Source organism: Phyllopteryx taeniolatus, unplaced genomic scaffold (genome assembly GCF_024500385.1).
Source record: "Phyllopteryx taeniolatus isolate TA_2022b unplaced genomic scaffold, UOR_Ptae_1.2 contig_24, whole genome shotgun sequence".
In the NCBI taxonomy this organism is placed as follows: Eukaryota; Metazoa; Chordata; class Actinopteri; order Syngnathiformes; family Syngnathidae; genus Phyllopteryx; species Phyllopteryx taeniolatus.
Window position 1 is genome coordinate 2444014 of NW_026903162.1, and position 26961 is coordinate 2470974.

Here is a 26961-nt window from a genome sequence, read left to right on the forward strand (position 1 = left end):
GGAGGTGGGTGCATCGATGTCCCTCAGTGTGGTAAAATGTGACCGGACCAGAGCTCCTTTAGCCTTCTCTTGAAGAAAACAAGTCAACTGCTGTCATTTTTTATTTAACTGCTCGGTATTTTCAGCAGCCACACTCTCCAAAACCTCAATGTCCTCTTCTAGTTTCTCTATAGCCTTCCTAGTATTAATACTAGAGAAGGATGCGTACTGTTGGCAAAACACTTTCACTTGACTTTTTCCTACCTCCCACCACTGAATTAAGGAGGGGAAAAAACTCTTTCTTGGCTCTCCGATTACTCCAAAACAATTTTTAATTTTCACAAAAAACAAAATCATGTAAAAATTTGACATTAAAATGCCAGAATGATTTCGGCTTGTCCATGTGGGACAAAATTAGTTCCAATAATACCAAATGATGATCTGTAAACCCAACTGGGGAAATTTGACAATTAATTGCCCTGGTGTTAAAAGCCACAGACATATAAAATCTGTCTAATCTGGCTGCAGTAACCACGCCATCAAAAACTTTCATTCGGGTATATTGTCTGTCGGTCGGATGCTTTGTCCTCCACACATCATCTAAATCCAACTCCTTAGTCATCTTTGACAAGAAACAGGATGACTGGGTATGGCGCTCCTGTCCTATTCTATCTAAAGCGGGATCGGTGCAACAGTTCCAGTCCCCCCCAACTAAAACACATTCTACTTTATCACAGTTGTCCAAATTTTCCTTTAGTACTTTGAATAAACTCAAACGGTCCCGCCCGGATTTCTGCTTTAACCATTACAATCCTCCCTGCAACTGTTTCTGTATTAACTATTAATTCATATTAATAAAAGAGAGAGAAAAACAAGCAGCCAAGAGACAACAGCAGAGAAAACACCCAGTGTTGTAGTTCCATTTCTAATTTAATAATCAACTTTCAATTTTTTCTGTCTTTTACCACTTAAAATTTTCCTAGCAGCAGTCACATGCTTCCTCAGGCGATATCTCTTCTTGTCATCAAGCAAGTCTGTTCCTACCACCTTTTGTAGGGTGCTCACACTCTTCACAAACTTTCTAACATCTGGAAAATATTCTTGTACATCAACCGTTTTAGCACACTTACCAAAACGCTTCAGCTCCCGTTCCAGCGCCTCGTTCGAAATAAACGGAGGGACGCCCGAAACAGTGATCCGTGTTGACGGTACGGCCAGCGGGGAAACTGGGATAAACTAATCCATTCTCTATAAATTCCGTTACATATTTTTGTTGCTTAAAAACACGACCACGGGATATTTATTATTATTTATGCGGGATGCATGTGAGATATGCATATATCCCACCTGTTCGCCAACAACCAGCAGCCAACAGCACTTGCTCCACCGTGAAGCTAGGCTGTGGCACAATCCGCACGCCGTGCCTCAGAGACGGTGGCGTCTCAGGCGGCGCCATCCTCGCCACGAGGCACGGACAAAACCTTACGAAAAAAAAACCTAACCTCTATTAATACACAAAAGCCTACACCGCGAAGATACAATAATCACACTGTGAGAAAACATGTATTTACATAAATATACAAATTTTTCCTTTCAACTCTCCCTCACACGTCTCTGAAACACACCACCACAGAAGAAGAAGAAGAAGAACGAAGAAGAAGAACGAAGAAGAAGAGTTAAGCATATATTAATATATATTAATGGCATACATCTGTTGCAGCTCAACTTCCGTGCAAGAACGAACGCACATACTAAATAGAGCTTCTTGAAATAGTACTGAACGGACTGAAACCTCGATACAGTATGTCCCATCACTACTAATGGAGTAAAACATAAAAAATGAAGCTTCATGTCCGGATAAACACGATCAAAGCTTCTCAAACTAGCTTAGCTTAGCTTGATCGCTGCTACCAGAGACGCGTTTGTGATCAACGCGTCGCAAAGCAGCGCTCAAGTGTGGCTGTAAAGTTTTTGCGATTATCGTGTGGAAATGTGCGCAAGACGTGTGAAAGAAGAGTACGAGGTGGAAATTTGTGGAACAACTGAAGAGAATGAGCGACAAGATCAACTCCCGGACGCTGTTTTCAAGCAGCCTCGAGTTGTGTTACACAGAGCAGGTTTGTCGGCATACACTTCTTTTGCTCACTTGTTAACTTTAACGTATTTTCTTTTTTTTGGGTGTACAATATTCATGTTTAACCCACCTCCCACGATGTTTTATTATAAAGTCTAGAGACTGGTCAATACAACGAGAATGTGCACTGATCCACATTCACAACCATAATTCTAATATCTCTGGCCGTAATTCTAATATTTCGGCCGAGAGCTCGTTATTAGGAGTCCCACCGGTGTTCCAGGCGATATGATTAGCTAGTGCATCGTGGGAAAGGCAGATAGAACAAGATGACCATTCTAAATATGTATCACACTTTTACAAAATTATTTCCCACTGCTAACAGTTGAATCCACTGTCTTGTTTTTCTCATCTAAGGCTACGTTCACACAGCAGGGCAAGATGCCCAATTTAATTATTTTTTTTTATAAAATCCCATCTGTCAGTGTAGTCGTTCAAAGTACAAAAACCAATGCGCCTTCTACCGCAGACGGAATGCGTCCATGAAAAACTGGACGTCACACAAACACAAGGCGTTACCGGAAGTAAACATGGCGCCTCACGTAGGTCTCGTCATCATGCATTTGTGGCAATTTCAAGGATTTTGTGCAACTGGAGCCAATATGTTCTTATATTTATCAGTTCTAAAGACTCTTCTTGTCATCACTGACTGTTTTCTTCTCTTTTCGCTGCTTCTTCTGCTTTCGGGGCGTGTCTGTCAATTGTCGAACAATTGCGACGTTTGTCGCCTTTTAATGACGTAATGTATGCACTGCTGCTGCCAACAATTAGAATTTCCCCAATTTGGAATAAATAAAGGCATATCTTATCTTCTACCCTGTCTAAAATGAGTGTTATCAGTTTATCCCTAATATTTTTTGTCTATTTGATTTTCATGCTCTAGTTAGAAAATAATAAATCAGAAGTTACTCAGTTGTTGACCATTTTCTTTTCACTGAATACTTACTCTTATTCTAAAATAACAGTACTCGAGTACAATATTTGGCTACTCTACCCAGCTTTGTTGTTTACCTTTTTGTCTTTTTCAGACGTCGGTGAAAAATATTTTCATCCTGAGAAGCTGGAGCCCGACTGCCCTCGTATTAAAGAGGAGGAGGAGGATATCACCAAGTTGCCATTGAGCATTGTGCCTTTGAAGAGCGAAGATTATGAAGACCAAGGTCAGACGTCACAGCTTCATCACAGTCAAAGTCAGGAGAACAGAGTGGCAGCGCATCCAAGCAGCAGCTCAAATCAAGACCACAGTGGAGGATCACAAGCAGACAGCCTCTTGGCTCCATTATCAGATAGTGACGACATAACGTCACACTCTCCCGACACTGATGATAATGAACACTCCAGAGGTGGTAGGACATGTTACACTGACAACAAACCTTTGACATGTTCTCAGTGTGACAAAACCTTTTTCACTAACTACGCATTGCAAAGACATTTGAGAACACACACCGGAGAGAAACCTTTTGTCTGCTCCGTTTGTGGTAAAAGATTCTCTGAAAAGGGACATGTAATTAGACACACAAGAACGCATACTGGAGATAAACCCTTTTCCTGCTCAGTGTGTGGTCTTAGAGTAACTGAAAAGAGTAGTTTAAAAGCTCACACGAGAACACACACTGGAGAGAAACGTTTTGCCTGCTCAGTTTGCGGCAAAAGATTCACTGATAAGCGAAATTTGGCGACACATGCAAGAACACACACTGGAGAGAAACCTTTTGCCTGCTCAATTTGTGGTACAAAATTTTCTATGGAGACACATTTAAAAACACACATTCACAGGCACACAGGGAAGAAACCTTTTTCCTGCTCAGTTTGTGGTAAAGGCTTCTCTGTCAAGAGCAGCTTAGGGAGGCACACCAAAAAGCACACTGGAGATAATCTTTTTAGCGGATCTTCCATCAACTGTAGTTTTGCATTGGCAGATATCCATCCTGAGCAACAAGAGTTGCGTTCCACAGTGGAACAGCCTGAGCTAGAGCCCCATTACATTGAAGAGGAAGATAAGGAAGATGATACCATCAAGTTGCCGTTGACTGGTATCCCTGTAAATAGTGAAGGTGATGATGAACACAGTAAAGGCGATGTGACATCTCAAATTGACAACAATCACTGGAAATGTTCTCAATGTGACAAAACATATGGTTCCAAAACAAGTCTAAGAAGACACATGATGGTCCATACTGGGGAGAAACCCTTCAGCTGCTCAGATTGTGGGAAAAGATTCGCACGGAAAGCATTTTTGATCATACACACAAGAACACACACCATGGAGAAAACATTTTCGTGCTCAATTTGTGGTAAAAGCTTTGCTATAAAGGCAACATTAGTAAGACACACAAGAACACACACGGGGGAGAAACCTTTCACCTGCTCATTTTGTGGTAAAACATTCCCTGGAAAGAGCTACTTAATAATACACGTAAGAACGCACACTGGGGAGAAACCTTATGTCTGCTCTGTTTGTGGTAAAAGATTTATTGAGAAAGGAAGTTTGAACAGACACACAAGAATACACACTGGAGGGAAACCTCTTACTGGTTCAGTTTGCAACTTTAATTCAGGATTGGAAGAGGTTTGTCTTGAGCGGCAGGAACAAGAGCACCCCCACATTAAAGAGGAAAAGGAGTTCTCCCACATTAAAGAGGAAGATGAGGCGACAGAGCACCCCCACATTAAAGAAGAGCAAGAAACTTATATCACCAAGTTACCCTTGACTGTTGTCATTGTGAAGAGTGAAGCTGATCAAGAACATTCTAAAAGCGATATGACATGTCAGCCTGACAACAAACGTGTGAAATGTTCTCAATGTGACAAAACTATAAGTACCAAGAAAAATCTGAAAAGACACATGATGATTCACACAGGGGAGAAACCTTTCAGCTGTTCAGTTTGTGGGAAAAGATTTCTTGACAAGGGACACTTGGCAAGGCACGCAAGTATACACACTAGAGAGAAACCTTATTAGTTTTTATTTTATGGTCTTCTTTTGAGTTTTTTCTATTAACTGCAAGAGATAAAATGTTGATTTTGTGTTTTACATATGTATGACTTCATTTTAACCACGTGAAGCACTTTCTCAGTCCTCACTCTAAGTGTGATATAAATAAATTTGACTAACTTACTTTTGCTTGTTCAATCTGCAACGTTAGTTCAGGATTGGAAGATCAGATCTTCCTGGGCAGCAGGGGTGGAGCTCCAGGATGGACAAAGATTCACTCTAAGTCACGCTTTGGTGAGGAAATCAATGACTGTGTCTGTGATTCATATGTATCACACATACATGCAAAAATTTACATTTATAATTGTTTGTGTGTGTGTGTGTGTGAAAAGGAGAGCTTATTTCATAATGTTTTGTAGACATGTTATTCGTCTTTTTCTAAAGTGTCATCAGCAGCAATACAGTCGGACTATTGCTCAGTCTGCACAAATATTTCACTTTCTTATTGAGGAAGGAAAACATCACATATTGTTAAATCTATTTAAAGAATTAATTAGTTAATTAACAGTGTCCGCCCTCGCGTGCTGTACTTTTAGTGCGTTAGGCCCGGAGGCTGAATAGACTTTATTAGACTCTACCGCAGCACGCTCATCCTGCTCTCAGTTGTTCTACTTAAAAATACATAGGCTAAATCTCATTTCTTGATTTGAAACCTCCTCTGTCCTCACTCCACTGTTAATACAGTGCCGTGAAAGATGTGTATAATACTTTTACAGGATGTGACATGACGGTATGCAATTAAGGGAGGTTTTCTTTTTTTAGTTTGTTTCTACTCTCTTTTTTTATGTCAATATTAATGACGTAAATGGATTTAAAGAAAAATAATTAAGTCATTTTGTAGTAATTGCCCACGAATCCAACTTGTATGCAGTTGATGTCCAGATTAATTTTCTTTTAATCCTGATAGTAGTCTCATTTACAGTATAACCCCAATTCCAATAAAGTTGGGACGTTGTGTTAAACATAAATAAAAACAGAATACAATGATTTGCAAATCATGTTCGACCTATATTTAATTAAATACACTACAAAGACAAGATATTTAATGTTCAAACTGATCAACTTGATTGTTTTTAACAAATATTAACTTAGAATTTTATGGCTGCAACACGTTCCAACAAAGGTGGGACAGGTGGCAAAAAAAGACTGAGAAAGTTGAGGAATGCTCATCAAACACCTGTTTGGAACATCCCACAGGTGAACAGGCTCATTGGGAACAGGTGGGGGCCATGATTGGGTAGAAAAGGAGCTTCCCATAATTGCTCAGTCATTCACAAGCAAAGATGGGGCGATGTTCACCTCTTTGTTCAATCAATACCTCAATTAAAACAGGACCTCTCGACCAATGAAAGAGGAACAATACAAACAGATTTGAAAATAAACACATGCACAAAATATACTCATATCTGCACACAAAATATACTTATCTCCATACTAAGACTTTGTAAGTATTGTGGTGAAATAAAACTTTGTAGCTGTAACACAAAAACGTCATGTGCACGCGCACACCTCTGGCGATTGCATTTGGATGTTTTGTTTCTAAATAAAATTTGTAAAAAAATAAATAAATAAATAAATTTTAAAAAAGTCATTTTGCAGGGGCCGGGGCATGAAAACTATGTCGCGGTCTCTGGTGCCACTTAGTGGGTGAAAAGTTTAATTACATGCATTTTTTTTTTATTTATGATGATTATTTTCTCCACGAAAACAAGCAAAATTATTATTTTTTTATTTTCTGCACGAAAACAATCAGAAACGTTGAGGAACATTGGCAAAAGCATTATAAGACATCAGCTTTACAGGGTACTGAAAAATATTATTTATAATGGGAGTTAATGAATGCAGCCCTATGGGGGGCACAAGCCAGTGCAAACTGTAGGCCGGCCCCAAGCCCGGAGGGTTGCGTTAGGAAGGGCATCCGGCTTAAAACTTTGCCAAATAAATATGAGCGTTTATCTCAAGAATTCCATACCGGATCGGTCGTGGCCCAGGTTGACGACGTCCGCCACCGGCGCCGTGAACCTGCAGGGCGCCGTTGTAATGCACATGTTGGTGAAGGAAATAGGGGTGATGAAGAAGTGATGGGTAAGTACGGCATCCAGGAAAGGAACTCGGAGGGACAGATGGTGGTAGACTTTGCAAAAAGGATGCAAATGGCTGTAGTGAACACTTTTTTTCCAGAAGAGGCAGGAACATAGGGTGACATACAAGAGCGGAGGTAGAAGCACGCAGGTGGATTACATGACTCTGGTGGTGAGGAGGAAGATTAGGAAGACAAAGGCAGAGAAGAGAACCATGTGGTGGAAGCTGAGACAGGACGAGTGTTGTGCAGCTTTTCGGGAAGAGGTGAGACAGGAGGAGCTTCCAGAAGACTGGACCACTGCAGCCAAGGTGATCAGAGAGGCAGGCAGGAGAGTACTCGGTGTATCTTCTGGCAGGAAAGGAGAGAAGGAGACTTGGTGGTGGAACCTCACAGTACAGTAAATCATACAAGGAAAAAGGTTAGCTAAGAAGAAGTGGGACACTGAGAGGACCGAGGAGAGGCGAAAGGAATACATTGAGATGCGACACAGGGCAAAGGTAGAGGTGGCAAAGGCCAAACAAGAGGCATATGATGACTTGTATGGCAGGTTGGACACTAAAGAAGGAGAAAATGATCTATACAGGCTGGGCAGAGAGAGGGATAGAGATGGGAAGGATGTGCAGCAGGTTAGGCTGATTAAGGATAGACATGGAAATGTGTTGACTGGTGCCAGTAGTGTGCTAGATAGATGGAAAGAATACTTTGAGGAGTTGATGAATGAGGAAAATGAGAGCGAAGGAAGAGTAGAAGAGGCAAGTGTGGTGGACCAGGAAGTGGCAATGGGGTAAGGGGGAAGTTAGAAAGGCATTCAAGGGGATGCGAAATGGACAGGCAGTTGGTCCTGATGACATTCCTGAGGAGGTATGGAAGCATCTAGGAGAGGTGGCTGTGGAGTTTTTGACCACCTTGTTCAATAGAATACTAGCGCGTGAGAAGATGCCTGAGGACTGGAGGAAAAGTGTGCTGGTGCCCATTTTTAAGAACAAGGGTGACGTGCAGAGCTGTGGGAACTATAGAGGAATAAAGTTGATGAGCCACACAAGTTATGGGAGAGAGTAGTGGAGGCTAAACTCAGGACAGAAGTAAGTATTTGCGAGCAACAGTATGGTTTCATGCCGAGAAAGTGTACCACAGATGCATTATTTGCCTTGAGGATGCTGATGGAAAAGTACAGAGAAGGTCAGAAGTGGCAGAAAAGTATGTTAGAATAATACGGGACATGTACGAGGGCAGCAGAACAGTGGTGAGGTGTGCTGTAGGTGTGACAGACGAATTTAAGGTGGAGGTGGGACTGCATCAGGGAGCCCCTTCCTGTGTGCAGTGGTGATGGATAGGCTGACAGATGAGGTTAGACTGGAATCCCCGTGGACCATGATGTTTGCAGATGACATTGTGATCTGCAGTGAAAGCAGGGAGCAGGTGGAGGAACAGTTAGAAAGATTGAGGCATGCACTGGAAAGCAGAGGAACTGAGTCAAAGCCCGAGAAAAGAACGTCTGGACAGTGACAGCAGAGGGCGCCATATTGTCACCCAGTGCTAATATATGTAATGCAATCCAAGACAAAGCAATTGACTGGTCACAAAATAGATCCTATGTAAGGAATATCTTCCACAAAAAACTCTTCAGTAAATGTATTTCATGTTAATCTGATATTATCATGATATTATCATGGCCAGTTAGTGAACTTTAAAAGAAAAAGGCTTTGATTATTATTATCAATATTATTGTTTTTTTGTTTTTACCAAGGCCGCCAGAAGGGGGCGGGACTTGCATTGGTGAACACTCCCGTTTTCAAAAAAATATATTTGACACAAAATAAAATAATTATTCATCACTTTAAAGTCATGATGCTAGATTTTGTTGAATCAATATTTGATTATCTCCCAGAGGCGTCGTTTTTTCCCCGCACAAACTGGCCCAAAATCCACTTAAAAATGGCAAAAGAAAAATCTAAGGCTAATGCAAGTTTATTATTATTATTAACAATTTAGAAAATACAAACAAGTCATCATGGCAACAAGTCTTCACAACATCATGACATAACTGCCAAGGGAGCATGTCCATATTACAATAGCGACAAAAGTGGCTAATGCAAGGTAAATGTCGCGAATAAAGACAACATGGTGTCCGTAATCCGTGTGACGTAGTTTGAACCAATTCGGAAGAGAGCGGTGAATTGAAAGAGTACACTACCGAACGCCTGGGTTCCTTCTTTTTTTGCTGTTTGTCTCTATAAAAAGGGTCCGACTGCAACCAGTAACTGAGCTCCGTAGGGCGGAAACGTCCGTCTCTAAGAATTATCCGACGTGGAACAAAGACTTCCGCTGCAATCCTTTTTTTTTTGTTTCACGCTCGACTTCCTCTGCTACGCTACTTCTGTACTCACGAAACAATTATTCTCGATTTAGTACTGACCGTACTGAAGCCTCGACACAGTACGCACGTCACCACTTTACCGCAGTAAAACACCTTGGTGACCGCATAAACTCGCTTCGGGTGCACGTTGAAGATTCTCCGGCTAGCTTCCCTTAGCTGACTAGCCGCTAACGGAGACACGTCTGTTTTCGATGTACCGACAAGCAAGACCAAGTCGAGTGCAAAGTGTGGCGATTATGGTGTGAAAATGTGTGAAAATAGCGTGAAAGAAGAGGAGTACGAGGAGAAACTTTGTCGAACAAAAGAGGAGAAGGAGCGACAGCTTCAACTCCTGGAAGCTGTTTTCAAGAATCCTCGCGTTGTGTTGCACAGAGCAGGTTTGTTTAACTCTTACTCGCTTAGTAACGACTTTCTACTCGTCACAATATTTCTGTGTCCCCCCTTCGTCCTGATTTGTCAAGACCACACTATCAGGATACGGAAAGCTTGAAACTATTCAGAACCTGTACAAAATTCTGCATCGCAACACCAATACTGAAACAATACCGAAGCGGAAAAAAAACATCAGCAAAAACAGTGGAATCATGGATGGCAAATCATTTGTTTTTATTCATTTGAATTGATGTTAGTATGTGGGAAGGATGTTAAAGAAAACTATTGTATATGCTCCCTTTAAAATAACAGTTTGACATAGCAGACATTTGAAAAACAAAACAAAATGATTGTTGCTGCTGCTGAGATGTATACGCTCATTTAAACATATGGATATGGTGATGTGCTTTTAAAAAAAATGTTTTGTATTGTATATTGTTTGCGTTCTAGCTATCGCTTTTAAGTGTTCGTTGTGTCGTCCCCAAATGGTCACGTGGTGCGTCGGAGTTAAGTTATTTACCTTTCAGGCCTATTTTCTGACATGTTAACCAGTAACTGAATCATAATCAATTCATGTTTGTGCATTGTCAATTTGAAATAATGTCCTGTTTCTTTTTATAACGGGATGGGGAAAATGTTTTTATTTAGCAGATTGTTGATTCATTAAAAAATAGTATTACAATAATCATTAGTTGCAGCCTTAAAATGAACAGAAATTGGAATCTTTAACCTCGTATATGTCAAATTTTATACATTACTCATAAACATAATATATTGCATCAAAGTCACAACGTGAAGCTTGATTGGTCAAAGTTTGACTTTCTCTTCTCGTGTCCTGCAGTTGTGAGTCCTGACCTCTATCCTGAGCAGCAGGAGTGGAGCTCCAAGGCGGAACAGCAGGAGCCAGAGCCCCCCCGCATCAAAGACGAAGATGAGCCACAGCCCACCCATGTTAAAGAAGAAGTGACGCTGGAGCTCCCTCGCTTTAAAGAAGAAGTAAAGGAGGGGGAGGAGCCACAGGCCCCCTGTCTAGAAGAAGAAGAGCGAGTGGCTGAAATCCCCACGTCTCCTTTGACTGGTGTCAACAAGTACAATTTCGCAAAACTGGACTACCAATCGAAATGGAATCTAATTCACAAAGGTAGACCGACCCCAGAGCTTAAAGATCTGCTTCAAACCACAGGTCCGAAAGTAACCCGCTCGTTTCAAGCCGAGTGGTACAACCGTAAGGACTGGCTGTGTGGCTGCCCTGTCAGAAACCGACTTTTCTGTTTCCCCTGCTTGCTGTTCTCCACCTGTGAAAATGTGTGGACAAAAATTGGATATTGTGACATGAAAAACTTACCAAGAAGCCTCACCAAACACGAAAGATCTACTTCCCACATTCAAAGCCAAATTGCTTTGAAAACGTTCGGGACAACGAGGATAGATTTGGCTCTGGATGAGCAGCAGAGACTTAATGCTAGCATCCACAATGCTAAAGTAAAAGAAAATCGAGAGGTTTTAAAATATCTTATCGCTATAACCTGCTTCTTTGCTGAACAGGATCTGACATTTCACAGTAACGATGAAAATGCAAGCTGTTCTAATCATGGCAACTACGTGGAACTTTTACATGCTTTTGCTGAGAAAGATGCAAAATTAGCAAGACTTTTGGAGACATCTGCTTTGTTTTCTGCCTTGTCAAAGAGAATAGAGAATGATTTAATTGAAGCAGTAGCTGATGTCATCAGAAATGATATTAAAAAGGAGATTAATGCGGCACCTTTTGTGGCCGTACAAGTAGACGAGACAACGGACGTCTCAAACAAAGCGCACATTTCTGTCATTGTGCGCTATGTGACTCAAAGTGATGTCGCCTGTAAAGTGAAGGAGGCGCTTTTGGGGTTGGATGATGTGAGTGATGACAGACGAGTTCCTACTATAGCTGAATATGTCTTAGGGGTGTTAGATAAATACGACTGTGTCGAAAAGCTTGTCGCTCAGTCTTACGACGGGGCTGCTGTGATGTCATCAGAGCTGAATCCGGTGAAGGAGAAAATCAAAGAAAAGGTACCCGAAGCTATGTTGACCCACTGTTGGGCGCACAACCTCAATCTGGTGTTGTTGCATTCAGCAAAATGGATGCCTGTGTGTAGAGCGTTCTTTAAAACCCTGGCGGGACTTGGGACATTTTTTAGTCAGTCCACAAAGCGCAGCAGTTTACTGGATGACGTTGTGAAGCGGCGTTTACCGAGGGCGGCGCCCACGCGGTGGAGCTCCAATTCCAGACTGTTACGAGCGATTAGCATGTATCAAGCTGATGTGCGTGCTGTATTCCGCATCATGAGTGAAAATCCTGACAGCTGGGATAATGACACTCTAATGATGGCTTCTGGATATGATCAATGGCTATCAAAAGCCTCGACATGCTTTTTAATTATGGTTTCCGAGGGTATTTTTGATGAAATCGATGCACTTGTAAGTGCGCTTGAAAACAAAGTGATGGACATGGGACATTGTTGTGCGCGAATCCAGGACACAATGGAAGTATTTGAACACATGAGCCTTGAGTTTCACACTTTCTACGAGCGATTTGAGCAGAAATGTGCCACGCTGGGCCTGGCAGACAGTGAAAGTCCAACAGGTAAACGCTCAGTCAGAGAGGAGAGGAAACAAATATATTATAACATTCTAGACAATGTCACTTTTCAAATGCGAAGTAGATTTGGTCATTTTGACCAGCTTGCATTCTTCGGCTTAGTTGATTGCTCCAAATTTTCAAAAATGTCCCGACATTTTGAGGACGCCAAACTGCAGAGCCTATTGAACTATGCCAGGTTCTTTGATTTTGTGAGACTAAAGGCCGATCTCATCGGACTGTACAGCTCACATATAGTGAGGAACGAATGCAAAACTCCCGGGCAGCTTCTCAGCTTTTTGACAGAAAAGGATTTGATTCAGACCGTACCGGAGGCTACCAAATTACTTCAGCTTGCGCTCACTGTGCCAGCTACAACATTGTCAGTGGAAAGCTCAACCTCGGCATTGAAAAGACTCAAACTATTCTTCCAGAATAGGACCGATCGAGGAAATCTTTCTGCACTTGCAATAGTCTCGGTTGAGAAGAAGAGACTTTTGAAGCTCAAAGAACGAAAGGAGGACTTTTACAATAAAGTAACGGAGAGTTTTGTTCAGATGGAGAGGCGCGTGGACTTCATCTACATGTGAGGTAAGACAATAAACATACTTTGATTTGACCCAAAATCGAACACAAAAATGGATTTTGAAATCAAAGGCCTTGCTTCAAATTCATATTTTGCACACCGCTTAGGGATTTAATGAGTTGCCTACCGAATAAGAAAAAAAAATTGCTTTGGCTATTGTGCGCACCCTAAACTGCTAGAAATGTGTGTGGAAAGAATGCTCATATATAAATATTTTCTTCCTCTACCAGTTTTTAATATCTGGCTGCCAATTTAATGCCCAATACGCAACTCCGTTTGGCTCCTAATTTTGTAAATGTGATTGTCGGTGCGTCACCGGCCCATGAATCTCAGTGCACGTTGCTGATGAACAGAAACGTTGAAATGGGGCTTTAGCCAAGTTTCTTCAATGGCTATTATGTCAGGCTTATTTACTGTACTTGAAACACTTTGTATTTTTGTTAAAAAAAAAAAAAAAAAATAAAAAAGATATATTAAGTAGCATTCATTAATCCAGTTTTTTTGTGGTGTAGTTACTTTTTATTAGTCTTTTATTCATTATTGTGTCAATATAATTAATATATATATATATATATATTTTTTTTTTTTTTTAAATAAATAAACAGAGAAAGTTTAATAGAAAATTCCCATTCCATGTCATTCTAAGGAAAAATATTATATCTGGATATATATTGTTATCGGGATACAAAATGACCTATTTTGGGATTATATAAATGTTGTATGGTATGTGTATGCCACACCTGTGTTGTGGATGGATTAGCTCAACTATGACAAAGTGCTAATGTACACAAATAGGGCTTTTGTGTACATAGTCTTACATCTTAAGTTCAGCTCATGAAAAATGGGGGCCAAAACAACAGTTTTGCATTCATATTTTAGATCAGTCTACCGCTCTAATCTATATATTGAATCTATTCTAATCTATTCTATTTATTCTACAGGCGATCCCTTGCAGTCGGACAAATGTGGAGCATTTTTGCAAAGAAGAGTGGGCAAATACTGCCCAAACAAAATATGCCGTGACAAAAGCCAAATGAGCTGCAATAAAGTATTACTTTAAGGGTGTGCCTATTGATGTAACCAGGTTGTTGTACATTTTTGGATTTTTTTTTTCCCCTGAAAAGATTTCAATTTGTTTTTAATTACAGTAAATTGTACAGGTTACATGAAATGTGGAGAAAGGTTTTTTCAAACATAGATGTTGGTCTCATTTTTTATTTTATTTTAATTTTTTTCCCATCACAAACACCTGCCATTTGAACAGGGGGGTTGTAAACTCATATGGATCGTACGTCTATGTGGGCGGAGCTGCTTAGTCCAGGACGTTAACCCAGTGGCGTCGCTACGTCTATGAAAATGTTGTCTAGCCCCCTGAAAAGTATTTAGTGTTATGTAGTTAGGCCCAAGTTTTAGTGTCTTAGCACCCCTAAAAGCAATCTCAAGCCCCCCCTAAACGATTTAGTACCAGCCACACAATATACGATGAAGCGTACCGCGCACGCAAAACCGTTTTTCACGGATTGATAAATTCCATCCGCAACCCTCCACCTCACCCCGTCGACTATTTCGTTTCCCGGGATGGAAAAGTGCAATCAAGCACCCCCTTCGACAAATAATTTTTTTGGGGGGGGGCTAAAGCCACTCGCCTCAATCGATCAATCCTAGCAACGCCCATGAGTTAACCTATAATTATAAGGGCAGTGTTCCTGCATTATGTCAATTGATCATCAAGCAACTATGTCCTATTGGTATGTCTACGACGAGTGAATTAACACGTCATGCATGCATGTTGCCGAGGCACCTTTTTAATATCTCATAACACGCTTTTTTTCCGAGTTGCGTTTGACGCATCATGAAAAGTTGCTTCGCAGATGAGTCGGATGCTGCGTGCTGGTTATGGCAAAAAAAAAAAGAGTCGATATATTTTTTTAAATTATTAAATGTACTGTCTTTGAGCTAAGTATGTGTTGCTAAAAGCAAGTCTCAAAACCTTGAAATTGTGCTCCTATATTTATTTTCTATTTATTAATTTTATTTTATTTTCTGACCGATGTCATGCTTTCAATTTGTTTTTGGTTATCCTCGTATTTTGTTGTTTATATATATTTGTCCATTTTGTTGAAGGTATCGCAAATAATTGTAGGCTTTGCCAAGTTGTTAAATAAGATTGGTTTAAAAAAACAAACTTATTTACACTACAGCAGTACTTACGGTTTGGCCAACCACACGCGTTTCTATAATTATTGGTGCACGTACTGGAGCGTCGACGCAGGACCCCATCACGACTTTACTGAAGTAAAACATAATTAAATCTTCGTGTAAACGCTGCACACTGAAGTAAGCTATCTTAGCTTCGTTTAGCTTAGCTTGCTAGCTGCTAACGCCACACATTGCCAAGTAGAGATCAAGTGTGCGTGTAAAGCGATGAGATTATCGTGCAAAATGTGTGCAAAAAGTGTGAAGGAAGAGTACGTGGAGGGCATTTATGGAACAGACGAGGACCGCGGGCGACAACGTCAAACGGACGCCGTTTTCAAAAAGCCTCGAGTTGTGTCACACGGAGCAGGTTTGTATACTTATTTACGATCACTTTTTTTGAATAACCGCTTTCTAGATGTATTCCCGTGTTAGTTGAGTGCTTTTGACTTATTTCCCAATTCGGTCAATCCAGAATTGGGAAAACAAATATTCAATTTCCGATTTTAATCCCCTTGTAAGGAGAAGCGGCTCAGAAAATAGATGGATGGCGAGGTAGACGCACCATAGGTCTGAAAGATGTCAGGAGAGGGTTGATGCCCTCCAGGTTACATCCCAACACCCAAGGGGCAGATGCGGGAACTTGTGAGGATCAGCGGCTCAGAAAATGCATGGATGGATGGACCATTTGCGCTATGCGGGCTCACTCTAGTGGTGGATGAAGAAACAAATGGTCAAACTGCATAATTTCACACTGGATTCAATTTGATCATAATACAGTAAGTACACTGTATTTGTTAAGTACAGTTCAGTTGTATTTAACTTTTAAGTACAATAAAGTACAATAAACTGTTTTCAAACATTTATGTAGGTACTTTTGTATTTTGTTTTTACTTTTGTGCAATGCATTTTATTTGAATCATTAAGTACATTTATTTTTTCAAATATAGTAAAAATTATTTGTGCGTATTGCAGCCTTGTTTTCTTTCCTCCTGAAGCTCCTTTGATAACGCATCGAGTTTGAGTCCACAATGTCAATCACCTTCACAAACATCTGAAGTCCTATTGTTGTTGTAACAGTGCCATGAACATCTCCTTTACTCATTAGCCTGAGTTTGAGTTTCACTCCTGCCTTTTGTGCTTTTAGTGGCCTCTTTGGGAATGGAATATCTTGCAAACAGTGTTTTGCTTATGACCTCGGTCACTGGTAGTTATTATTAGCCAAGCTAGCACCACTAGCTTTGGGCAAAAGTGACAACTCGCATCAGTCGACGTCATCTCCTTTCATACTCGCCGCTGAATCCGTGCGCTAGAACAAGCTTTGCCACTTCCAATTACCTGTCTAAATAAAGACACAAAAGGACACTTGACAGAAGTGCTTTTCTTCTCGTTTCCTGCAGACATGAATGACGAATATCTTTGTCCTGAGCAGCAGGAGCAAGAGCCCCCTGATACTAAAGAGGAGGAGGAGATCCACAACATTAAAGAGGAAGAGCAGGAGGTTGATATCACCAAGTTTCCATTGATTGGAGTTGTTATGAAGAGTGAAGATAATGAAGACCAAGGTCACTGGTCACTGCTTCATCCCAGTAAAAGTGAGGAGAACAGAGGGGCGGAGCTTCCAAGCAGCAGTTCAAGTCAATACATGAAAACTGAAGGCGATGCAGACCACTGTGGAGGATCACAAGCAGATAGCGTCTTAGCGCCACAGTCTGAGTTTGATGACATAACGTCACACTCTTCTGACACTGACACTGCTGATGATGAAGATGATATGACAAATTACACTGACCACACAGATGAGAAATGCTCGCATTGTGGGAAAACATTTAGTTCAAAGTGGAATATGAAAGTTCACATGAGAAGTCATAGAGGAGAGAAGACTTTCAGCTGTTCAGATTGCGGTAAAAGGTTCTCTGTAAAACATAGTTTAATAAGTCACGCAAGAACACACACTGGAGAAAAACCTTTTACCTGCTCAATTTGTGGTCAAAGATTAGCTGAGAACCGATATTTGAACAGACACATAAGAACACACACTGGAGGGAAAGCTTTTGCCAGGTCAGCCAGCAATAAAAGTTCCAGGACAAGCTCAGATTTGATTATACACACAAGAGCGCACAACGGAGAGAAACCTTTTGCCTGCTCAGTATGCAATAAAACATTCACTCATAAGGGAAGTTTGACTTCACACACAAGAACACACACTGGAGAGAAACCTTTTGCCTGCTCAGTTTGTGGCAAAAGATTTAATCGACCATGGCAGTTAAAATTACACACAAGAACCCACACTGGTGAGAAACCCTATTCCTGCTCAGTGTGTGGTAAAAGATTTACCGTAAAGGGACATTTAGTAACACACACAAGAATACACACTGGTGAGAAACCTTTTGCCTGTCCATTGTGTGATAAACGCTATTCTAGAAGGGGATCTTTAAAAATACACACAATGACACACACACGGGCGGAAAAACTTGTGCCTGTTCAGTTTGTTATACTAGATTCCCTTATAGGTCATATTTGAACCAACATAAGACCAGACAGTGGACAGAAATCTTTTAACTGCTCAGTTTGGGGTAGAAGAGTCACACAGACGGTACCTTTGGAACAATGCACAAGACTACACACTGGAGAGAAACCTTTTGCCTGTTCAATCTTTCCCCATGTTTCAGTGTATATTTGGGATTGTTTAAATACATAAACACACACACTTTAGACACCTTTTAAAATGACACACACTCTTTCAGTTACAAAGTGATGTCAGAAAATTGGACTGAGAGGTGCTCGGAGAAACGAGTTCCCTCTGAACCTTTGGAAAGAAGGACTTCATGACAACTGACACATTCACACAAAAGACCTCAATTTCACCACAGCTCAAGAAAGAAACAGAACAGAAGCCTTGAATTTTAAATTAGCTTCCTTGGCAAGCGGAATGAGGTAATTTTTTTTGTGTTTATATGTCAACAGTTGTATGTTGTACAGTTGTTCAGTATTTTGTCCTGATCATTGACCTGATATCATGTCCATTTGTACCCACTGAAGTTCTGCAAATAAAGTTGTCATTATATAAATCAACAGGATTAGAATGTATCTATTTAGCAATTGTGGCGCTTCTGAATGACCTAATGGGTAATTTCAGTGCACTGCGACAATTGGTGTTGGCCTCTCCCGGAGCAGCTTTTTTGAGAGTGCTGTCCCAAATTTTAAAAGCAATGTTACGCAGGATGGGCAGATATGTCAAATTCCCACGTATAATGGATGGGTTAAATAAAACAAAACATGGCATTTGTGCTGCTACGGGCTTCCCCAAAAATATCAACGCGATAGACTGAACTCTCAATTTGTTGTTTTTAACATGATTTTCTTTTGTCAAAGCACTTAGTTAAATAGTCTTTTTTTTAAAAACTTTCTTATATTCCTTTTCCCCATGTTTAGAACATGTCTATAGACGGAGTGAGCCATTCATTATTGTGAAACATCCACGCACAGGGAGATGTCAGAATCCGAGGTCCAAAGCCCCGATGCGAAGACCAGGGCCGTTGAAGTGTGAATAGTGAATAGCCAATCAAGGACTGCATAGAGACAGGAGGCACGACCGAAGAGATGTCAATTATTTCTCGTGCAAAACAACGCACTCAACCTGCCACATACAGAGCCTCGCGGGGAGACAGCAGTTTATTTCAAATAAACCTATTCTAGTTTCTTGGCCAGATTATTTAACTCTGGTTAGCAACAAAAGTGAAAAAGAAGGAAATGGACAGATCCCGAGGCAAAACAAGGGTAAACATAAATATCGGTGGTGTCCAGACAGTTGCATGGCTGACTTGGAAAACCACTGACGCCGATGTCACTGTTCTCACCGGGTCGTCAGGTAAGTTGATGACCTCTCTTATATTTTAATTGATTGAACATTCCAAAAAATACAACATGAAACCTATGACATTTCATGTTTGTACGGTAATACCGCATGCTCGCGGCCGAGGTGCATTCTGAAGCGGTCAGGCGAGTGCAACGGACCGTTCCCTTCCTGGATTTTTTTCTTCCAAGTTTAGTGAGCTGGAGTATTTACTTAGACACAGTCACGAAGAGGGCGGGGGCGAGTTTTGACGTGAACCTACATTCAAATCTTGCCTTTAATTATGACATCATCATTATAACATCAGGACTGTGCTTCATGGTATCTAATAAAGCAGTTACGCTCTGCGTTCATTCAGAGGTGGACCTTGCAGGCCACATCTGAGCGGATAATTTTCCCTTTCGCTCTCCTCACTCTGACCTTTGCCTTCATCTTCAATCTTGAAAAGGAGCGAGGCTTTTTAATATCCAATAGCGCTGGTTCCTGCGATCAAGAAGCTCATTACTGACATCTGCAGGACACAAGAAGACAAACACGTGGTTTGGCAAAGTCAAGTTTCTTGCGACTCTGACGGTTTGTACTGTTGTTGATACATGTTTTTGTTCAGTTTTTGTCCATTTTGTCTCAGGAGAACTATAATTTACACAAGTGCATTTATGTGAAAATGTTCTCCCATTCTGGAATGACCCATCTCTAATATTGACGCAGATCGATACTTGGCAAACATTGTAAGACGCTCTCCTCTTTTGTGTGACTGCACAACTGTGTCAACCACTGCATAAAACAATTGACCACAACCATTTTTTGTTTGTTTTGCATTTCACTTCCCTCAAATTTTGATATTAGTTTCCCGTTAATTTTTACCACGATCAGCATTTTTATTTCCATTTCCATTTCACGTCGCCCACGTGTTGAATCTTTGGAAAATGTCCAACCCCAATTCCAATGAAGTTGGGACGTTGTGTTAAACATAAATAAAAACAGAATACAATGATTTGCAAATCATGTTCAAATCTATATTTAATTGAATACACTACAAAGGCAAGATATTTAATGTTCAAACTGATAAACTTGATTGTTTTTAGCAAATAATCATTAACTTAGAATTTTATGGCTGCAACATATTCCAAAAAAGCTGGGACAGGGTCATGTTTACAACTGTGTTACATCACCTTTTCTTTTAACAACATTCAATAAACGTTTGGGAACTGAGGACACTAATTGTTGAAGCTTTGTAGGTGGAATTCTTTCCCATTCTTGCTTGATGTACAGCTTCAGCCGTTCAACGGTCCGGGGTCTCCTTTGTCGTATTATACGCTTCATAATGCGTCACGCATTTTAATTTCTTCTAGTACCCGCACTCTTCTACTACGAAGCCACACTGTTGTAACGTGCAGAATGTGGTTTGGCATTGTCTTGCTGAAATAAGCAGGATCGTCCAGGAAAAAGACGTTGCTTGGATGGCAGCATATGTTTCTCATAAACCTGTATGTACCTTTCAGCATTAATGGTGCCTTCACAGATGTGTAAGTTACCCATGCCATTGGGACTAACACAGCCCCTTTTGAACTTTGCGTCCATGAGTCCGGAGGGTTCTTTTCCTCTTTAGCCAGGAGGACACGACGTCCACAATTTCCAAAAACAATTTTAAATGTGGACTACCTCAGTCCATCTTAGATGAGCTCGGGCCCAGAGAAGCCGGCAGCGTTTCTGGGTGTTGTTGATAAATGGCTTTTCCTTTGAATAGTAGAGTTTCAAGTTGCACTTTCGGATGTAGCGCCAAACTGTATTTACTGACATTGGTTTTCTGAAGTGTTCCTGAGCCCATGTGGTGGTATCCTTACACATTGATGTCGGTTTTTGATGCAGTGCCGCCTGAGGGATCAAAATTTTGTTTCATTCCATCCTGTGCTTTGCACTTGCTGGCGCACCGAATAAGACATTTTACCGAGCAAAGGGCGAGTCCCTTGTTTGTTAAAACCTAACTACACATATCATTTTGTGATTCTATAGCAGAAAAAAATATATAAAAAAATGACCTCTTCCGAAGAATACATCTTTTTTTTTCCCCACCAGCTGTCCTTTAAAACAGAATGATAACGTTGTAAAATCACACGGTGGGGAGGTGGCGGCAAGGTATAGCTGCCAGATTTTTTTTTGTTGAAGGGCCAAGTTGTGAAATCTGTGGCCTGTGAAATGTTTCATCGCCTCATCATAGTATTACATGTTAAATATATTGTAGAAGTTATCATTTATTTGCTTAGCTTGCATTAGTATTATGGACGATTTTGATGGTTGCTTGCTGACCGTGAGAGAAAGGAAGATGTCTCGCCTTCAAGATGACTCAGCAGGAATCACCCGAGAGAAGGGCGCCTTGACCAAGGACGTGGCCGGTGTTGGTCTCATGTCGTCACCTTGAAACCCTCCCCTGAGTGTGTTGTGTCTTGTAACTTAGATACCTCCCTATTTCAAATAAATATAGGAGCGACGGGAGAGATTGTTTAGAGCGTGATGGGAGACTGGAGCTGAGCAATCTCTCATACGTCCTCCTCATGAGCAAAAGAAACCAGCGTCTTCCTTTTGTGTCTATTTTTATAGGTGTTGGGCGAGAGAGAGAGATCCAACACATGTACAATAAATTGAGGGAGAACTAGTTTTGAAATCAGAAGCTTGGATAATATTGTGTTAAAATCGTGTTCAAGTTATTGTAAAAAAGGGTTCAGGTAATAAAAAATGCTTTTAATATTGATTACATATGACAATTTCAAATTTTGGCACAGATGTTCACAAGAATCAGGTAAATTGATGTAAATGATTTGCTTCCGTGGGCCGCAGAAAACGAGGTGGCCGCCCAAATGAATTCCTTCTTCAAATGTTCTTACGGCCATCACACCTCCAAATCCATTGACATAATACATTTGAAATATTCTATATTCATTGTTACAAATTTTTTTTTGGGTCCATTTTCACAAGATTCATTGGTCTGATCAGCACTATTGTACATTGAAACACCTGCATACATTTTGAGCATTTCAATCATTACGTATAAAGTTAGGTTCCAATTCACTGTTGGTCCTTCTCGACAGTCGGCACACATCAGCGAATCATCATGTGCGTCAGAAAGAAAGAAAGAAAGGTCTTTGTTCGCAATTATTCGTCACTGTGTTAATTGAAATTTGATGTATCAAAAATACTACATAATATTCAAGAGTGAATACTCAAAATGTGGCATCAAACATCTCTAGTTTTACCGCTCCCACACACTTTAAACATATTAAAACACACTTTTTGAATATGTAAACATATATTTGAACACAAAAAATTGCAATCATAGAATGTGTAGAAAATACTGTATTTATTGAATGAAGTGTTTTGTGTACACGCATGCGTCTATTCTCTTATAAACGGAGCAGTATCTCAAACAACAAGAGAATTAAATCATTTTATATTTTAACACTAAAATGTTCACCCAAACCATCCGGTATATTACATACAGGCATAATATATTTGCGCTACTTAGTAGGGGATCCTTCTATGCTTCTTGTTCTCTTCTTTTGCTACATCTCCATCCAATAAAGCTCAGTGCTGCCCAGCATGTTGCGGCAAAGCGTGGTATTATATTATTAAATTCAGACTTGCCTGCACACAATGCTACACATTACCGCAAAAACCTTACCAATCCCAAAAAAGGTCGCTCAAAAATCCCCGTTAAGAGTGGGAGAGCGAAAGGGGAACCGCAATGAAGTGTATATTTATTATACTATACTTACTGTTATATATTATACACTTATTATATTTACTCTTTGACAACTTCTATTTCATTCAAAATCACATATTCACTTATCAATGTTAGCACAATGTTACAAACTTTCGAAACTTACATTTTTCAGCTTCATTGACCACTGCTCTTCTCACCGGCACACACGTGTTTGTTCATCTGATACTTATAAGAAAATTGTTCATCGCACATGCTGCAGCTAAATGCTTTCTCACCGGTGTGTGTTCTTTGGTGTCTAATCAAATTGAGACTTACAGAGAAACTTTTACCACAAACTGAGCAGGAATAAGGTTTCTCTCCAGTGTGTGTTCTCATGTGTGGACCCAACGATGAACGTTGACTGAAACTTAAGTTGCAGAATGAACAGGCAAAAGGTTTCTCTCCAGTGTGTGTTCTCATGTGTGCTCTTAAATGCCCCTTCTGAGTGAACCCTTTACCACAAACTGAACAGGTAAAAGGTTTCTCCCCGGTGTGTGTACTTAAGTGTCTTTTTAATGACGACTTATACGTAAAGGTTTTGTCACAATGAGAACATTTCCATTGCTTGTCGTCAGAGTGACATGCCGTGTCACCTTTAGAGTGGCCATCATCGTCAGTGTCAGGAGAGTGGGACGCCATGTCGTCACTATCTAACAGTCGAATTGAGAGGCTGTCTGCTTGTGATCCTCCGCAGTGGTCTCCATCACCTTCCGTTACCATGACTTGATAACACTGAATTGAGCTAATGTTTGGAGGTTCCGCCCCTTTGTTCTCCTCACTTTGACCTTGACCTTCACTTTTCAAAGGGATAAAGGTGGATGGAAACTTGGTGACATAAGTCTCTTGCTCTTCCTCTTTAATGGGAGGAGACGCAAGCTGCTGCTGCTGCTCACAATGAAGATCTTCACGGACATCTACAAGACACAAGAAGACAAACGCAGCCAAGTTTTGGTTAGTCAAGTCTCATGTTGTGCTGCGCCTTTTTGTATAATTGTGAAATGTACATTATTTTTCAGTTTTGGGTAACCTTGCCTAAGTTCACCACTTATCTTAGTTTGTACCATTTCAAGCTATTCATTGGACTAGAACTACTTGACTTTCATTACAAAAAACAACTGTAAAAAAAAAATAAATGGTGTGTTCTAAAACCTTTTACCAGTCAAAAGGCACAGTCTCCAGGCTTTAATTTAAAACTGCACAAAAGAGTGAAAGCAACACAACCTAAAAGTGCCACACAGATATGCGACCTTCCACAACAGAGATGAGAAGAACTTTCTGAAGAATATTTGATTTTATTTTTAGAGATAAGGATAGACATGTGTTCAGCTTCCCATGGTCTCACCACCTGTGGGAGGGGCCATGGGGGTCAGGTGCAGTGTGAGCTGGGCGGTGGCCGAAGGCAGGGACCTTGCCAATCCGATCCCCGGCTACAGAAGCTGGCTCTAGGGACGTGGAATGTCACCTTTCTGCAGGGGAGGAGCCCAGAGCTGGTGTGTGAGGTCGAGAACTTCCGACTAGATATAGTCGGACTCGCCTCCACACACAGCTTGGGCTCTGGTACCAGTCCCCTCCACAGCGTGACTCTATAACATGGACGTAGTATAAAAATGTCAATTTAATAAAAAAAAAAAAAACACCTTGGTTTTATCATATGAGTGTCCAGACTTCCACTACTTCTGTTTGACCCAGTTTTGTATCCGCTTCGTCCACATTTTGCTAAGCCCGCCCCCTTTCCTCTGATTGATTCCCTCAGTGTAGAAGACCCACTTGTGTTTATTATGTTGACAGCACTGGCTCGGGAGCGCAGAGGTAGGCGGAGATCTTCACTAGTTATGTAGATAAGCTCGAGACATTCGAATGACCTGATTTCAGGCCTCTTGGCAGAAAAACATCTGGAACTCAGGAATGCGTGGACAATTTTTATTCATATTTCACATGTTTACTGAGGCACCATAGAGACAATACAACATCCCAAATACCAGAAAATGTTGGTTTGGTAAAATATGGCACCTTTAAGAACATGTGTTGTATACTATTCTCCATCTCTGTGTGAGAAGTATAATACTTTGCTGTCAAAACAAAATCATGTCCGTGAGATTCCGCAGCACAAACGTAAATCCCGTAATCTGTCATTTTGGTTGAAAATGCTGGCGGTGTTTGAGCATGGCCACGTGACAACTGGCCAATCATGTCATTGGTCACGTCTCAGGAGCTTATTGGTTTGAATGGTGCTCTATCTAGTGGACAAACGGTGAAAGGGCATCATTCTGAGTGACTCATTGAACAGCATTTATCAGCATCAGAATCAGACTCATAAAAGATAAAGAATATATCTGAATTTAATCGCTAAACCTCTGGCCGATTAAGATTACTTTGAAATGGATTCATATCGGCCGTCCAATTAATCGGTCAGGCCCTACTAGCAACTATATCAGAATCCATTTTTTAAAGGAGCATTTTGGGATCCATGCTGGTCCGTTTTGGGCTCCAGGCTGGGCCATAGTGCCGCTGCATTTTGAGATACATGCTAGTCCGTTTTGGGGTCCAGGCTGGGCCTTAATGCAAGATGTTCTGCCTGATCTCGGGCACTACGCAAGGGGTACTTTTTCGACATTTTGGGATACATGCTGGTCCGTTTTGGGCTCCAGGCTGGGACTTTGTGCCGCTGCATTAATGGTAATGTGAAAATAGATGCGCTTCCTTTTGGAGGAAATGTCCCTTTCAACACAATCCTTAAATTTATTTCAGAACAATGTACCATTAACAAATCAACATTTTTTTCCCCCTTCAGGGTGTTTGTAACATGTCTTTGTGGAGGATTTTTTATTTATATTAAAAAAAAAAAAAAAAAAAGCCTGTTCAAGTGTACGTGGCCAAGTTTTTTTTTTTTTTTAACGACAAGAAGACGAGAAAACTGATGCAAACTTCCAAGGAGTTTCTTCAGCCGAGTGCGTTCTACCTTAAAAGCTTCCCCGGATGTTGAAGCAACACAAGATGAAGACCAACCAAGTATTTGATGACAAACTTGGCAGAAAGAGTGATAAAGTTAATTCAATATTCAAAATTACTCCCGTTTGGTTGCCGCCATATTTTTAGGCTGTTCTTACGTGTTTTTAATGACTCAATATGGTGAAACGTGACGTCAAATAGTACCCGGATGCTGCTCTGATCCTTTAAAAAAAAAAAAAAAAAAAAAAAGTATAACAAAAATATATTGTTAAAAATATAAAGTAGCTGCTAAACATTTGAGAGTAAGAATTGGGCAAACCTGTTCGGCGTGCTTGATCTCGAGACTTGAAAAGAGCGTCCAGTAGTTGACGCTGACTCTCGTTTTCCTCTTTCGTCCGAGAAAGTTCCTCCTCGTACTCCGCTACCGTTCTTTCAAACACAACACAGATTTCTTCGACGGCCGCACTCAGTCGCGCATTCAGCAACGCTCTTATCATGTCAACTTTACACATTTCGACACAGTTTCAATTTACAAGCGCGGTATTTTGAGCTCTGCTTTGCCAGCTATTGCGTACAAACGCGTCTCTTTGTTCGTAGCTAGAGAGGTAAGCTAAGTGTGGTTCTTTCCCCCCCTCCCTGTGTCGTCTTCTTCTCTCATTTAATGGCGCTTGGTGGCAAATAACGTTAAAGAGAATTTCTGCCATCTACTGGTGTGGAGCAAGTCTAGCGACTATTTTTTTCTAAACTCTTCACTATACAGCATACAGTAATAACGACAACTCCAATAAATAAATGTCCCCATATATTAATCACCTGATCTGTTGCATTTATAATCAATATAAAATTAAGCAAAAAAAAATTGCAGTATTTCTATTCCATTGGGCAATTATTTTTTCTAATTTTTCTTTTTCCATCTGAGAAACTGAAAGGGCTGTCAAGAGCTACAACAGCATGCTACCCTCATTTGTGTTAGTAATTAAATATCCATCCATCCATCCATTTTCTGAGCCGCTTCTCCTCACTAGGGTCGCGGGCGCGCTGGAGCCTATCCCAGCTG

At 40.7% G+C, this 26961-nt stretch overlaps 3 protein-coding genes across 6 annotated transcripts; 2 read left to right on the forward strand and 1 right to left on the reverse strand.

Moving 5' to 3' along the window:
- The first annotated feature begins 1477 nt into the window (after positions 1-1477).
- LOC133473278 (oocyte zinc finger protein XlCOF6-like) lies at positions 1478-5398 on the forward strand. The gene is made up of 2 exons (XM_061764882.1): positions 1478-2096; positions 3142-5398. The coding sequence occupies exons 1-2, from the start codon at positions 1970-1972 to the stop codon at positions 5073-5075; spliced, it is 2061 nt and encodes a 686-aa protein (XP_061620866.1). The 5' UTR covers positions 1478-1969; the 3' UTR covers positions 5076-5398.
- A 4141-nt stretch (positions 5399-9539) lies between these two features.
- LOC133473277 (gastrula zinc finger protein XlCGF17.1-like) lies at positions 9540-18373 on the forward strand. 4 transcript variants are annotated; one of them, XR_009787017.1, is made up of 4 exons: positions 9540-9945; positions 10782-13151; positions 14088-15712; positions 15865-16206. XR_009787017.1 is itself a non-coding variant. In XM_061764880.1 (4 exons), the coding sequence occupies exon 4, from the start codon at positions 16745-16747 to the stop codon at positions 17864-17866; it is 1122 nt and encodes a 373-aa protein (XP_061620864.1). In that variant the 5' UTR covers positions 9582-9945; positions 10782-13151; positions 14088-16121; positions 16743-16744; the 3' UTR covers positions 17867-18373. The 4 variants fall into 4 exon arrangements, 3 of the variants coding, with proteins under 3 accessions (XP_061620863.1, XP_061620864.1, XP_061620865.1); XM_061764880.1 differs by adding an exon at positions 16743-18373 and having other exon boundaries at positions 9582-9945; positions 14088-16121; XM_061764879.1 differs by having other exon boundaries at positions 14088-16206.
- Positions 18374-21916: 3543 nt separating this feature from the next.
- On the reverse strand, positions 21917-26550 carry LOC133473312 (zinc finger and SCAN domain-containing protein 2-like). The gene is made up of 2 exons (XM_061764948.1): positions 26224-26550; positions 21917-23869 (listed from the first exon to the last, which is right to left on the reverse strand). The coding sequence occupies exons 1-2, from the start codon at positions 26414-26416 to the stop codon at positions 23091-23093; spliced, it is 972 nt and encodes a 323-aa protein (XP_061620932.1). The 5' UTR covers positions 26417-26550; the 3' UTR covers positions 21917-23090.
- Positions 26551-26961: the final 411 nt, after the last annotated feature.